Source organism: Macrobrachium nipponense, chromosome 35 (assembly GCF_015104395.2).
Source record: "Macrobrachium nipponense isolate FS-2020 chromosome 35, ASM1510439v2, whole genome shotgun sequence".
Lineage (NCBI taxonomy): Eukaryota > Metazoa > Arthropoda > Malacostraca > Decapoda > Palaemonidae > Macrobrachium > Macrobrachium nipponense.
Window position 1 is genome coordinate 12,997,844 of NC_061096.1, and position 16,977 is coordinate 13,014,820.

The 16,977-nt window shown below is 39.3% G+C and overlaps 1 protein-coding gene across 8 annotated transcripts in view; it reads right to left on the reverse strand.

The window, feature by feature from the left end:
• Positions 1-16,977, reverse strand: part of LOC135208431 (TGF-beta receptor type-1-like) — a 368,373-nt gene that overhangs the window by 36,525 nt on the left and 314,871 nt on the right. For all 8 annotated transcript variants that reach the window (XM_064240592.1, XM_064240591.1, XM_064240594.1 and 5 more), the window contains exons 9-10: positions 13,057-13,224; positions 674-846 (exon numbers count right to left, since the gene is read on the reverse strand). In XM_064240592.1, the coding sequence (XP_064096662.1) occupies positions 674-846; positions 13,057-13,224 (341 nt within the window). The remainder of the gene's footprint in view (positions 1-673; positions 847-13,056; positions 13,225-16,977) is intronic.

The window sequence follows — 16,977 nt, forward strand, 5'->3', positions numbered from 1 at the left end:
ATCTTAAGGATATTTCATAGGGCGACACGAGCCAATCACCCAGAAATAGATTTTTCCTACGTCAAAATCCCTTTTTTATCCACTTGGAGGAACATGGGCAGGGGAGTAAATGAGTTTGATATACGAATTGGTGGAGGGGAGGAAGCGGAGTCTAGGAGTTATTCTCTCTCTCTCTCTCTCTCTCTCTCTCTCTCTCTCTCTCTCTCTCTCTCTCTCTCTCCATTATTATTCTCTCTGTCTCAGAAATAATTCATAATTTCACTCTTGAGGGTCAAATATATGATGTTGCCATTCATTGGTCTCTCTCTCTCTCTCTCTGTTATTTGTAGGTATATATTTTTAATGGTAAAATGTTTAAGATGACTTTAAAATGATATTAATATATAACCTCAAAGATTAATGCAGTAATAGGTTAGTAATTTTAGGTATATTTGAAGTAGGATGTTATTAAAGGTATATATTTGGCATCTGAACTTTCAAGATAGGCAGTTATAAGCATTTTTAGTAGTGGTTTTAACTATTCGCGGGGGTGTCTGGTACACATCCCCCGCGAATACGGGGGGACACTGTGCTATTGTTTTCAACGGCAAGGTAACTGCACCATAAAAAGGACATTTTTTGCTAAATTATTCTAAGCAAACAAAGCTTATATTAGACATTATGAAAAACTCACCTCAGGAGCTAGGTATCTTTTAGTGCCCACTCTGTTATTGTGCACTATGTCCACACTGTCAGTGGCGGACTCATATCGCACCGCTAACCCTAAATCAGCTATGGCACACGTACCATTTGATTTTACTAAAATATTCTTGCTCTTCAAATCACGATGAGCTATAGCAGGCTTTCCTGAAATATAATGTAAACTTTAGAAAAAAAGACAATATCCAAAGGTACTGGTCCAGTATATATATATATCCTTGTTGCCATAGTAAGCTTACTACCTTCTTATATGATTATATAACAAAATGTTGTTACAAATGCATTAGGACATCGGAATAAGGAGTCAATATGATTAATAAAAAAAAAATGTCATTATCATAGTGTTTTTGTATGGAAAAAATTTTTTTCCTTACAAACTTGCTAATTATAGTCTCAAAACTTGCATACATGGAAATCTCATTCAAACAAACTTTTATTAGTCAAAACTGAGAGGCATCTAATGAGCATGATACCTAATTCTTTCTCACTTTATGATGGTAATTGTTTGTTTAATGAAAGCCCTATTAGTAATCATATGTTGACTATATGTATAGCTTGGTGGTGGGGAAGGGGGAGAAGACAAAACTGCTATAACTATACATATTGAGAGGAGAGATTGGACAGCGTAAAATACCCAAACAGTTGGTGACATGCACTGCCTGGCGCCATCACTATGCATTGAGTCTTATGTAAACAATGGCACAACCCATACAGTCTTGTGGGAAACCCTGTACTCTTTAAAATGTGCTCTCTCCGACGTCTGTCAAGACTGTCAAATGGTTTATGCAGGAATAAAAATTTTAACTTTGCTGGTATATTTCTTCTACAGTTAAGCCATAAAGTTTTGTAGATATGGCAATTACATTATGGTTTTCTAAGCAGTCTTTAATGATTGGCAAATTATCTTTGCAGCATTTACCCAGGACAATGTGTACTATATGTCGAAATAAACATTTAATTCAGTCTGCTGTAGTTTGTATACACTTGAGCAATATAACAGATCAATTTGTCGACGTTGTGTGCCTTTCTTTCCACCATAAATTTAGTCCTTTTCTAATCTTCAGGGGCAGAACTGACACAATAAAATGTGACAACAGCATGGTAAAATAATTGTCATCTCCAACACTGTCATCCTATACAAGCTTCATCCATATGCATAATATATATAATATTAATAATAATAATAGCCATTCACTAGTCAGTACTGTTGGTTGAGATGAGAAGTGAAACAAGCTCATCTCAGGTATGGTCACAATTAGGGTTTCCAGTTTGAGCCAGATTTTAGATCCAAGGATTTCAGGACAATCAAAAAATAATCCTGGGATTTCCAGGGAAATACAATGATTTTTTAAGATATATTTTCATTTTTAACCATTCAAAGTAAATGTTTTACATGGTTTAAAAGATAAAATCTTAATATAGATAATAAAACAAGCCGCATTAATTTTCACTGGCAAATTTGCTGTCATCTTGCAAAATATAAACAGCTATGTCCAACAACTAATGATAATTAATGATATCATACAGAAAGTACTGTCTCCATTTGTGACACTAACTAATATCTATTTTGAAAGCTGTGTCAGTGTAATTCAGATGATATAAAAATATATGTATGTATGTATGTATATATATTTGTATGTAAATGAATATTTTGTCATGTTCTTTCTAACAATATTCATGTGTCTTTCTATTAGATTCCGTTTTAACTTGTGTTTTATTTTTTAATAAACCTTTTAATGGAGCCCCTCTATTCACAATAGAAGCCTTTTCAGAATTATTTGATTTTTATTTTTTTGTTGGAACAAATATTTTTATGTACAGTATTGTGGTTATTTGTGCAAGAAATAATTACAAAAATATATTTGAAATTTTAAAAATCTCTGGATTTTCAATCATTTACCTTTTCCTATACAATTGTAATTCTTAAAACAATACTGTGCATAAAATGTTTGTGCCAACAAAGAAAAATAAAAATCACATAATTCTCAAAAGGCTTCTATTATGAATAGGGGGGGGGGGGAGGCATTAAAAGATTTAATGAAAAATAAAACACAAGTTAATAAAGAATCTAACAGAAAGGCACATGAATATTATTAGAGAAATATCATGGCAGTCCGCAGACATAAAGTAACCATATATAAAGTTATGTAACACGTCACAATCCTACTGACCTGTAATTCAACATATTTATTTAAATTGTTCTTTAATGCTCACACTCACTTGAACAGTTCTTTGTAGATCCTATATTAAGCTGTCCACATTTGGGGGTATCTACCACTTGATCTACCATCTAAATAGTGACTTGGGCATTTTTTATGGTTAACGAGGTTGTGATTAAATAAATGTTAATATGTATCAACATTTTTATACAAATACAGGCGGTCCCCGGGTTACGACGGTTCCGGCTTACGACGTTCCGAGGTTAAGACGCTTTTTCTTAAATATTCAATGGAAAATCCGTCCTGGGTTACGACGCTTGTTCCGAGGTTATGACCCTGACGCTTCCGACGCTCCGAGTTAACGACGCTTTTAAAAAACGCACGCTATGATAAAAATCCTTTATAGTTTAGCACAGTATATAATAAAAATATGTTTTTGGTTACATTACAACAAAAATTTTGAGGTTATGATGATTTTTGACACTTTTTTTTTCGTATTTTTTGAATTTTTTTAGTGACGCCGCATATGCGGAACTAGTTTGCGGGCGAATGAATACACTAGCTTGGGATGCGCAGTTTAAAACAGTCCAAAAGCGCAAATAATGAAAAATCATTGCTTGTTTCCAGTACATAATTAAAAAAACTAAGTTTCTGGTTAGATTACAACACAAATTCCAAGGTTACGACATTTTGTTATGCTTTTTAACGATACCTCATATGCAGAACTAGTTTTTGAGCGGAGGTGCATAAATTAATTAACACTATTAAACTGTATGGTAAATTGACCGAACAACGACCTCGGACGGTCGAGGGCGCTAAGCGTAACAATACGAAAGGACGCCACTTCAATCGCGTGTCTGCCTGAAGTTCAGTCGGTTGTGTGCTAAGACGTTGCTGAAATTCCTTGCCATTTTCGCAAATTTACAATGGCTCCTAAACGCCAAAGTACTTCCTCCGATGATAGTTCATCCAAGAAGAGGAAGGTCATCACGATGGAGGTCAAATATGACGTGGTGAAGCGTTCGGAGAAGGGAGAAACTAACACCGAAATAGGCCGTTCTTTAGGCTTGAGCAGGACCACGGTGGTAACCATTGTGAAGGACAAGGAACGTATTCTGAAGCATGTTAAGGATGCTGCACCGATGAAGTCAACGGTGATAAACGAGAAGCAACGTAGCCAGAGCATTGTTGAAATGGAGAAATTGCTCATGATCTGGCTGGAGGACCAGAACCAGCGACGTGTTCCGGTGAGCTTAAGTGTGATCCAGGAGAAGGCTAGAGCGCTGCATGAGGCAGTAGTGAAAAAGTTTGGCGAAGGCAGTGCTGGTGGTGAATTTTCCGCGAGTAGAGGTTGGTTTAACCGTTTTAAGGCTCGTGCAAATTTGCATAATGTGAAGCTGCAAGGTGAAGCTGCTAGTGCTGATAGCGAAGCAGCAGAAAGTTTTCCAGGTGGTTTGGCTGAGATAATTAAGGATGGTGGTTACACGGCTGACCAAGTCTAACTTTTGTACATTCCAGAACCCCCTGAATGATGTAGGCTATGGGGCCACATAAGACTTTGTGCATCCAGGGTTACATAGCACGACAACTTTAAACTAAAGGTAAGGAATTAATTAACATACATTAACTAAGTTTTATACATGTTATATATGTGATATTAAACCACTGTATGGTGCATATTACTGTATGTAACTTACTATGCATAGAGTACTTACTGACATACTAATTATTTTTTGTACATTCCAGAACCCCCTGAATGATGTAGGCTATGGGGCCACATAAGACTTTGTGCATCCAGGGTTACATAGCATGACAACTTTAAACTAAAAGTAAGGAATTAATTCACATACATTAACTTTTTTACTCTTGATATAACTCAAAGTAAGGAATTATAAACTAAAAGTAAGGAATTAATTAACATACATTAACTCTTTTACTCTTGATATCTATAATTTACATATTGCATTCAGGACTTTGTGTAGTATTTTGTACTAATTGTGTAATACTTTTACCTTCCAGAGCTACCAGACTGGGATTTTAGTGTACTCCAGGATCTACCAAAGGATTAGTGTACAGTGTAATAGTGTTTAGTGTATAATCTAACCTAAGGATTAAGTGTAGTACATTGTGCTTTATAGTGTCACAAGAGTTTAATAAAGAATTATACCTTCAAGAACCATCCTTTGGCATTGAAATAACCACACTACACATCATGCAATACTTGCATGTCACACAGGTAAGGTCTCTCTAACTTTTTCTTAGTTTAAGGCATATTTCCAAGTGTCGTTCCGGCTTACGACGATTTTCGGCTTACGACGCGCCTCAAGAACGGAACCCCCGTCGTAACCCGGGGACTGCCTGTATACTACAGTATACAGAGTACCTTTCTTCCTTCCCTTTATACTTATTTCTTTACCAGTGAATCCACAAAACAATGAGATGAGTATGCATACATACGTAGTCAAGCTGATGGCAATGCAGTGGAAAAATATTACTGCCTCTTTTAATGGATATCTGGTTCATGAAAAACCAGGTTTTAAAGAAGGAAAAACCTATTTTGGTAGCTGCTGTGACTCCTCAGAGGAGTTACACTTTCATGATCCCCCCAGGACTCCAAACAGACCAACCAATTACAAAGAATTCTCTTATAGTTGGTCTTGGCCAGAATAGTGCTGTTAGCACAGTGATAGAATATAAAGATGCAAGACAGGAGGGCTCTATCTCTTACCCTACAATGAATGCCTTGGTTTTCTCTACATCACATTTGCACAGAAGTGACAATAGTGTAAATGTCGGATATTTATCTTCCTCATTACACATCAGGTCAGTGCAAGATATATGTTCACCCGAGTGCCATGCTTTTTTGTCAGGGAAAGTGGGTGGGTTTGAAGACTCGCAGCGGCTACCCAAAACATGTATGTTTATCCAGTGCCAAAACCTGTTGATAGTGTAGCTGCTGTTCATTCTCAAAGGAGCTTACAAAAGAAACTGACAGGTGACTAATTGGCTTAGCTCCTAAAGCACCCAAAATAAATTTTTGGTCCAAAGTATAGTCACGAGTTATTAATCACTTTCTTTATTGTGGATAACCCCTATTAAGGCTTGGCAATAAAAAACAGGGAACAATACCAGAGTCAAAATATGTATCCGAGAAGCAGATTTATATGTTGTAAGGACCATAAAAAGTTCTGTAACAGTATGAGTGCAACACTCACCTGCATCAAGCCAGTTCCAGCGTATGATGTGTTTATTCTTCAAACCGCCCGTAGTATTGATGAAAGGAGAAAAGGGAAAGAAAAAGAGACCAGTCATCTCACTAATTCCTGCCTCCAAATTATCATCTTAGGCAAGATACAAACTGTCCTGCAAGGGACACTGTATGCAGAGTATTGGTGACAGAACTTGACGATGAGGAGTACGCTTGCCTAACAAAAAGTCTACGACACCTAGGTCTAGGTGATGAGTCCTTTTTAAAAAACAATGTAGTGCTGTGATGGCACCATGCAGTAAGTCTTGAAGGATGCTGGTAACAAACTCCATAATGGAAGGAACAGAAAATGAGGCAAATCTGTCATCGTGAACTGAGGGCATTTTGGGTTTTAGCCACAAATTCCAGGCAAATTTGAAAGCTACCAACCCCAACCCCTTGCATGTTTACGTCATAATCCCAACCATGGAGCTCTCCAATTCCTTCCATGGAAGCCAAAGTCAGAAGGGAAACAGTTTTCAAAGTCAGATCCCTGAAAGACAATTGACGCAGGGGCTCAAATGGAGCTCAAGTGAGACTACTCAGCACCATAGTAAAGTCTCATGGCACCACTCCCTGCCCACTGCTGTTGGTGGGGGATGCCTGGCAAGCCACTGGGTTATGTCGCAAGTGCATGGAGGGGAATTGTGCGTAGTAGATGTCCTTCAGGTAGGGTATCTACTTCTGTTCGACTTCCCTCCTCCTCTCTCTGATTGTCCTCTCCTACACCTGATGTACACCCAAGGCTCTCTGAAGCATTTAGCTCTCCAGGAGGAAGTGAGGAAGATGATGGACACGCTGAACCACTTCATCAGGAAGGCGAGGTTCAGGATGGAAATGCCCCCAGACAGTCTTAGCAGCCGAGAGGTGAAACAACTTCATGCTGGCTATAGACTATCAGGACACCTACTTCCAGATTCCTATCCACCCTTCGTCCAGGAAATTCCTCCACTTCAGTCTTGGGGAGCAAGTATTCTGGTTCAAGGTCCTTTGCTTCGGGTTGACAACAGCTCCACAAGGGTTCCCAAGAATCTTGATCTCAGTGCTGACATGAGCTCATGCTCAGAGGATCCACCTGTTGAGGTACGTATCTTGATGACTGGTTGGTTCTTAGCTAGTTCCCATGAAAAGCTGGATTGGGACAGGGACTGTCTTCACCAGTTTTGTTACAACCTAGGTATAGTGATAAACCTGGAAAAGTCCAATCTTCTTTCCAGCCAGAGGATTCTATACCTGGGAATGATGACAGATACAGCATCGCTGAGGCTTTTTCCAACAGACCAGAGGTTAGAGAACTTCAGGACTGTACAGTAGCTCTCTCCTTCCTTTCAAGGGGAGAACCACCAGCCCACCAGTGGCAAGTACTTCTGGGCCTCTTGAATTCTCTAGAGAAGCTGGTCTTCATGGACATCATCTTATTCAATCACTGCAATGGAGAGTAAACGAGTTTTAGTCCCCAGCAGGAGACTCCCCTCAGCTCCAGGTCCCTCTGCCAACAGAAGTGAGAAGCGACCTTCTGTGGTGGTTGGACGACCAGAATATTACAGTGAGAGTTCCTCTTCATTCATCCTCTCTGGATCTTCTCCTGTTCTTGGACGCCTTCTCCAAAGGTTGTTTGTTTGTTTGTATGGTGCTTTTACGTTGCATGGAACCAGTGGTTATTCAGCAACGGGACCAACGGCTTTACGTGACTTCCAAACCACGTCAAGAGTGAACTTCTATCACCAGAAATACACATCTCTCACTCCTCAATGGAATGGCCAAAAATTGAACCCACGACCACCGAGGTGGGACCCTAATACCATACCAACCACGCCGCTGAGGCGCTTCTCCAAAGGTTGGGGGTGCTCATCTGAAAGAACTGACTTAGGCATAGAGCTCTCAGGACAAGCAACTCCACATTAATGTGTTGGAGTTGAAAGCTGCCTTCCTGGGTCTTCAAGAAATTTGGGAGAGGATAGTAGGTCACTCTGTCATTTTGATGTCGGACAACAATACAGTGGTAGCGTATGTGAACAGGGAGGCTGGTGTCATGTCAACTTCACTTGTTGACTGTTGAATTGCACCAATGGGCGATTAACAATGCGGTGGAGCTCAAGGCCAGGTACATTTGGGGTAAAATGAATGTACTGGCTGACAAGCCAACTTGTCAGGGTTAAGTTCTGGGTACGGAGCGATCTCTGCATCATGATATATTGGTGGTAGACAGGATATTCCACCTACGTGGAAGACCCATGTTAAACCTCTTCAGTACATGGTTCAGCAGAAAGCTAGAGGTCTACTGTTCGGCGGTCCCAGATCTGTTTGTTGTGGCAGAGGACGTCGTTTAGCATCTTTGGGACAACCTAGAAGTTTATGCATTCCCTCCGTTCTGCCTGATCCGTCATGTCCTGAACAGAGTGATGGATTCCAAGAATCTCAGGATGACTCTAGTAGCTCCTTTGTGGTCCCAAGCAGAGTGGTTTGTGGATCTTTTATCTCTTCTCTCAACAGTGCCCAAAGATATTCTCTTATGAACGGGAGGTTTTTCTTGCAGAGCAGCAACTCAAGATGTCAGGCTACCTCAGGAGATCTTTGTTAGCCGTGTACCAGGGCAATTGGGTTGTCTACTGTGACTGGTGTCATCGACGGGGTTTCTCTCCATTTGGAACTCCTGTTCAGCAGAGAGTGGACTTTCTGAGCTTTCTCAGAACAGAGAAACTATTTTCCGTTTCTGTGGTCAAGGGATACAGGGCTGCCTTATGATTAGTTCTTCATCTGAAAGGTGTGGACATCACTTCATCCTGGGAAATCTCTATGTTGTTCAAGAGCTTTGAGTAGTCTTGTTCACCTAGGGAAGTCAAACCTCCTATGTGGGACCTTACTCTGGTGGTAAATAGTCTCACTCGAGCTCCATTCAAACCCCTGGGTCAATCATCAGAAAGGTAACTGACTTTGAAGACTGTTTTCCTTCTGCCTTTTGCTTCCTTGAAAAGAGTTGGAGAACTCAATGGTTTAGATTATGACAAAGCACACCAGGGGTTGGGGGTCAGTAGCTCAAAATCCCTGGATTCACGATGATGGATTTGCCTCATTTTCCAATCCTCCCCTTAAGGAGTTTGTTATCAATGATCCTCAAGAGTTAGTGATTTGTCCCGTCAAAGTAATGCAATGTTATTTAAAAAGAACTTGCCACCTAAGACCTTGGTGTCGTAGACTTATTGTTAACACAGGCCAAGCCAAAAAAGAAGTGTCCAAAAATACCATTTCATTTTGGTTACATGAAGTGATTAGGCAAGGCTTACTCCTTATCGCCAAGTTCTGTCACCAATACTGTGCATGCAAGAGCACAAGGCATCAGAGGAATAAGTTCCTCCCAGGCATTTAAGGAGAACTTGTCTGTTCATAGGATTTTGAATGCTGGTTCCTGGCTTTGTCAGACCACTTTAACTTCCTTCTACTTAAAGGATATTGCCCATAGATAACAGGAACACTTTTTCCTTGGGTCCAGTGGTGGCTGCTAAATAAGTTATGTAACTCATCCAGTGCCCTTGGGGGGACAGTGTGGAAGAGAGAAAGAGTGAGATGACTGGTCTCTAATTTCCCTTTTTTCCTTTTCTTAATACCTACAGGTAGGTTGAAGGATAAACACATCATACACTAGGACTGGCTTGATGCATGAGAGTTTGGCAGCCATACTGTTCCAGCAATTTCTTGGTTCCATACACACACACATCTGCTTCTCTGTAGTTTCTACTCCTCTCTTCAGCAAGGGGAGTGAGGAGCGGTGACAAACCCATTTCATGTTGTGCAGGCATGGTTTGTTGCTTGAACAGATATAGTTCTATTTGACTAATATACATGCAATAAATATGGACAGATTATATTGTATTTACTCCTAGTGGACTGGGTGTTAGATACCTATATATCTAACATCTCAGAGGCTTAGGTCCGCTTTCTAAAATCAGGTGTACCTAACCTCCCGTTGGTTCAGGATTCTCATACCTCCCTCCAAGTGTGAGTCTATCCTAATGGTAAGACCAAAGGTTTTTGCTGCATTTGAACACATGACAAATTTTTAACTAATTTGTATTTTTCATAGCTAACAAACCTGAGGTCTTAAAATTGACAGCCCTATTTCCAGGGCAAAACCTGGAGATTAGTGAACTGTTGGACAGCCCAGTGTAATGAGGAAGATGGCTGACATACGTGCTGGTAATGTCTGTGCAAGTGGGATGTAGAGAAAACCAAGGCAGGTGTTGTAGGACAGGAGTTAAAGAGCTCTCCTGTCCTGGGTCATTATATTCTATCACTGTGCCAATGGCACTATTCTGGCCAAGACCAACCATAAGAGAGAATTCTTTGTAATTGGTTGTCTGTCATTTGGAGCCTGGGGAGACCATGAGAGGGTAACTCCTTTGAGGACAAACAGCACCTATATGTACTACCAAAATAAGGCACTTCTATGATTAATGGGTTTATGAGTAAAAATGATAAATTTTTAATTAATTTGTACTTTTCATAGCTAACAAACCTGAACTTCTGAAGTTTTACCATAAGAATAAATCCTTTGGCACCAGCTGGAAACTGGTTAAAACAATACAAAAAATGACAAATTTTCTAAGGCAATTTGTATTTTTCATAGCTACAAACCTGAGGTCTTAACAATAGGATAATTTGTTGCGCCTAGCTGGATCCAGTTCAAAAGCAGATGAAAGCAAGGAATCTTGTGATATCTGGCAACATGTGTAGCTCGGGTGAGGATTGGTCAAGGACTATGCTGCTACACCAGACTTTCCCAACTTGGGATGACTTAACAAAAAGAGGGGCAGCTAGAGGCGTGCAGTGTAACGTTAAGACCTCAGGTTTGTAGCTATAAAGGGGAGACGTCAATACCCTTAAGGCGTAACACCAAACTCAGGGCCGCCCTGTAGCCTCTAATGGCAGAAATCGGACAAATGTTTCTCGTCTCTGAGGAGGGTAAAAAGTCTGCTATTCGCTGAATAGAGGTCGCAAGTGGAGAAAAACCCTGTTTATGACACCAATCACAATAAATTGCCCATTTACCTTGGTAAACTGCACAGGTCGACTTTCTAAGACTGCTGGACATATGCCCAGCTGTTCTCTGAGAAAAGCCTCTCGCTCATAGGAGATACGTGACAGCCTCCAACCGTGAAAAGACAGGGATTCTACTGACTGGTGGAACCTTTCCGCATGGGGCTGACACAGGAGATGTCGCCAAGGGGGAATCTCCCTCGGAACCTCTGACAACGACAGCAGATCTGGGAACCATTCCGCCTGAGGCCACTGAGGGGCTACCAAAGTCATCCTGAGACCCTGTGAACTCATCAGCCTGTTCAGAACCTGACGGATCAAACAAAATGGAGGGAAGGCACACACCTCCAGGTTGTACCAGGGATGTTGGAATGCGTCCTCTGCCAATGCTAAAGGATCTGGAGCCACTGAACAGAACACCTCCAGCTTCCTGTTGAAGCGTGTCGGAAAAAGGTCCAGCATGGGTCTCCCCCAAATCTGGAAAAGCTTGTCTGCCACCACTTGATGAAGGGACCACACTGTGCCTAGGATCTGATCCCAGCGACTGAGTTTGTCTGTGACCACGTTGTTTCCCTGGGATATACCTGGCTGAGAGCTCTACCGAATTGCTGACCGCCCACTGGTGAAGCTCGACAGTCAAGGCGTGAAGTTGACCTGAAACCAGACCTCCCTGTTTGTTCCCATAGGCTACCACCATGGTGTTGTCCTACATGAGAACGACAGAATGACCCTCTACCTTCCCAGGAAACTCCTTCAGACCCAGGAAAGCCGCCTTCAACTCCAAGACGTTGATATGTTGCTGCTTGTCCTGCAAACTCCAAACGCCTGAAGCAATGAGGCTGCCTAAATGAGCGCCCCAACCTGCGAGGGAGGCGTCCGAGAACAGAAGGAAGTCCGGTGGGAGAGAACGAAGGAGACGAAACATCGGGAAGAGGCGAAAAACCTTCTGAAGTAGAAAGAGTCAAAACCCTCCGATGTTCTCTCTTGCCATAAAACAATGTCCACTGCTCCTTAGACCATGCCCGGCATTCCGTGCAAGGATTCGTAATAGAACACAAATTAGAACGTCACCTACTGCACGTTATGCGAGGATCAGTCGCTGCCGATGCCAGAAAACGAGAACATCGGAAAACCTGGAACTCCGGGGCACATACGCTGACTCCGAGAAGGAGCAGAAGAAGCCATAATATCAGCCAAACACACACACACACTAAACACAAGCAAACCGGGGAATGAACCCGGAAAAGGCCAAGAGTTAACACGACTCTCGCCCAGGCAGTAAAAAGAAAGACTGGCGTAGCGGCTTCGTCCTTGATCAATCCTCACCCAAGCTATGCATGTGTTGCCAGATATCACAAGATTCCTTGCTTTCATCTGCTTTTTAAGCGGATCCAGCTAGGCGCAAGAAATTATCCTATTGTTAAGACCGAAGGTTTGTTCGCGTATGAACAATTGTAAATGTAGGAAATCTGTGGCATTTGCCTTCAGATACGTAGTTGAGGTGGAAGCGAGTCAGATACCACACTTGAACTTAGTGACACATCAATTAGTCTTTTGTTTTGTGTTGTAAAAATATAACTATTATCACTAACTGAAATATTAAATGCAGTATCAAAGAGGCCAGTCTCTTTGAGACAAAAAATGCCATCAATTACAAGAAAATACAATTCATACCAATTAATAGGAAAAGTATGATCCTAAGAATAAATGAATGATCTTACACAAATTTCATTTGTATATAAAAATTTAAAAGAGGCAAAAAACCTAAAACCTATGAATAAAAAAACTGTTCCATTCTGTCTTTTTTCAAGTTAAATCAAGATCTCATGACTGTTACCAATTTAAATTTAAGACAATTTATTATCGTAGATGACATTAAAATATAAAAAAAAATGTCAAGTTGCTGAAATATTGTACCTTTGTTTCCCATTATGTCCATGTGGAGATGAGCAAGACCAGTTGCAATAGAAAGAGCCATACGAATCATTCCTACAGTGTCAACTGGATATCTCATCAGATAATCAAATAATGAACCATTCTCATGATAATCAGTAACTAACCACAGCTGAGTCCAGGTACCATTATCTGAAATTTGAAAAACATTTAGTTGTAGATGACTATCATAACAAATACTGTATAGCTATATTATAATGCAAGACATCAATCATAACACATACTGTATAGTTATTATTATCCAAGACATCACTAACTTTACTATATAAATTATACCACCAAGCTAGAATTCTCAAATATCCCTGGGAGAGCCAAAGAATAGCTCAAGAAGAAAGTAAAATTACACAATTTTCATCAAATTACAGATTTCATAAAACTTCAAAACAGAATACAACTTTAGATTAAAATTTCTTTATGGGCTTTACAGACTGATATTAGGAATCCCACTACATATTTGCACTCTCTACATACGGGCATAAGATCGTGAGGCTTGTTAATGTATGGAGTAAATGTGTGTCAAATTCTAAGATGTGATAGTACTAATAATTTTGTGGTGTTCTATTTACATGTATTGATTATTATCTTAATTCTATTGCATATTTAACAAATTAAAATTTGATTTATGTCTGGCTAATAATAATAATAATAATAATAATAATAATAATAATAATAATAATAATAATAATAATAATAATAACAACAGAAGATCTTTTAAACAAGTATTGTTGAATGAAATTGCTGCATCAGCTGCATTTACTTTGTATAGTCTTCTCTACTTTTCTAATTTTGTATTGGTTTTTCTCTGCTACGCCATCAAGCAAATAATGTTCGGTTGTTATTCATCTTCAGGAGGGAATAGTTGAAATTCAGGGACTGTATTTACGTATTCCTAAATTTAATAAGATACTTAAATATGAAGGACATGGTCAGTAAAGTTGTCTACAATCTAGGTAGTATTTGTCAATATTACTCTAATCGACAAATACCTAGAACATAGACAATTCTATGGACCATGTCCTCGATATTTAAGTCTTATTAAATATGTATAGGAATATATACAGTCCCTGAATTTCGAACTATTTCTCTCCTGAAAATGAAGAACATTGGAATGTTACTACCCCAATGCATTACCAGATAAAAAGAATAATTAAACAACACAAATTAAATGCAGCTGATGCAGAAATTTAATTCAATAATAATAATAATAATGATAACAGCATAGACCACAAAACTAGGAAACTCATGACAAAACACACAGCATTACACCCAAGAGCTAATACAGGGAGATTATAGGATAGGATAGGATAAAAGATTAGTTTAACCAGAGTTCTGAGCCTTTTTTCAGGCTGGTTCCCATCTTGCTGTTTGTGATGATGAAATCCATGGGTATACCTCAGATTTTTTATTTTCCGGCTTGTTTGATACTGGTACTGAAGACCAATCTGTTTGCCAATCTTGATATATTAGAGATTTGACAGATGTTATCCAGTCTCATACAGGGGCATATGAAACTGTTGGGGTAATAGTGCACGCTAGTTTGGCTGCTGAATCTGCATTTTCATTCCTTTCAATTCCTACATGTGCCAGAATCCAACAGATTTTTTATTGACAATCCAGATTGTAGAACCAGGTGGATTTTTATTTGGATTTCTTTGACAAGTTGATTTGAAGATTTGTACTTGTTTATAGTATCAATAGCATTATGTAAGTCGCTGAAAAATATTGAAGAGATTGCTTGCCTTTCAAATATTATGTCAAGTGCTGCTCGTATGGCCAAGAGTTCTGCAGTAAACACAGATGATATTAAAGGAGGGCCTATTTTGATTAATTTATTATTCGAGAAAGCTGAAGCTCCTACTCTAGTATTATTTTTTGAGCCATCTGTATATATCATGAACTGGTTTTCCTTTCTTCGTATGTGCTCTAGGGCATAATGGTGATACATTTCTGTATTAGTCATATTTCTTTAAGAAGATAAGACAAAGTGGTGCATATTTTTATTTGTTTCAGAGTCCAAGGTGGTGGGTTGTCTATTGTTGGAGGGAATATTCGTGTTATGTGGTGGCTTGTCTATTGTTGGAGGGAATATTCATGTTATATGTTCGAGGGAATATTTATGTTATATTATATGAGTTCACCAAGTATCTGGCTCTTTTCCGGAAAGAGCTAGCACACCATGATATTCAATCCGAGGATTACAATTCAGGAGGCTGGTAGCTGCAGATGATCCTGCTTGTAGGGAAAGGCCTCTACGTAGTGTTATCATGTTGCGGTGATGTCTCAAAGGTAGTATGCCTGCCTCTGCTAAAAGGGAATCTGTTGGGATGATCTAAATGCACCAGTACATAAGCATATTCCTTCGTTGAGAAATGTATCCAGTTTTTAATGTTGCTTCAGATGCTGAAGAATACAGGCGGCCCTCGGTTAGCGGCAGGGGTTCCGTTCCTGGCCACCGACGCCAAGCGATTTTCGACGCTGAGCGATTTTAAAGCCTACGGCCGCCGCACACCTTCTTTCGAAACTCTAGACCAGTCAAAGGCGCCGTAATCCCACAACGGCGCAATAAGTAAAATTATATTTATGCAGTATAGTACTATAGAATTTACTGTACAGTACATGTGGGTGTCTAGAGTATGTAAAGATATAATAAAGTTTATACAGTGTACAGGTAGCTGTAGTGTTCAGGTTACGATCATTAGTCTTACGATAGTTCGATTTTATGAGAGATCAAATTACAATGGCCTAACTTTATCCATCTTCTTGTTACATAAGTTCAATAACAGCAAAAGAGAATGATGAAAGTATGGTTTTAACGTTATACTCGTTGCGTGAACGTGTACAGCCATGAACAACTGAACGAGAAACGACTTCTTTTTTTTTTTTTTCTAAGTACAACCGAACTGGATAACATCTGTTTGGCTTGTATTTCGATCATCGTACTACAGTGCAACATTACCGTATTTGTTATAAATGGCGTTATGTATAGAAGAGAACTGAGATATCTTAATGTAATAACTTTATTCACTATAGATCAGAGATCAATATAGATTAAAGATCAATCGGGAAATATACCGTTAAATTTAAACCTAGTTATAACTGAAGCTGAGAAAACTGTTCAAGCTGCTAATGACTATTATCGTACATCGGCAACATGGATAAAACTGCAGTAAACGTCTGCCATCACAAACAACTGTTGATAAAATTGGGATAAAATAATTTTAATCAAAACTACTGTGCTTGAAAGAACACATTTTACTGTTGGTTTCACGCCGATATAAGATAAATAACGTAAAGTTCGTATTATGATGATATAAAGGATTACGTATTGCGAACGGAATCATGTAATTTTTTACGCAATAAACATGCCGCCAACGTAATCTGTTAACGAAAAAAATAGTAGTTCATATTCACAACGAGACATATTCAATAAATATTTCCACCTAAAAACATGCTGTATAAGGAAAAATAACTTTGTCTCATATAAGTCAAGTATATAGACATTCGTTTATGCTACTAACTAGAAGCAAGAGCATTCGCTCAGAATTGCGTTACGGTGAAACAGACTCGTATTCATCAGCTGATTTCAAACCACAACATTGGCCGCTCCGCGGAATATGGGCTTAAGTTTGCCGTAGTATTTTAAAATACAATAATATGAGAATACATACAATATTCTTGGATACAGTGAAATAATGTATAACTTTTTAAAGGATTTATGGAAAAGATGCATAATTAATAAAATAACACAATGCATTTTTCGGAACTGGTGGACAAGAACGAACATGAAAAACCATCCCCTGACAACGTGGAGCGTAGTTACAAAGGCTGCCTTAATTTGTATCTTATTTCTGTACAAAAATGAAAATACCTTAACGCAATATATTT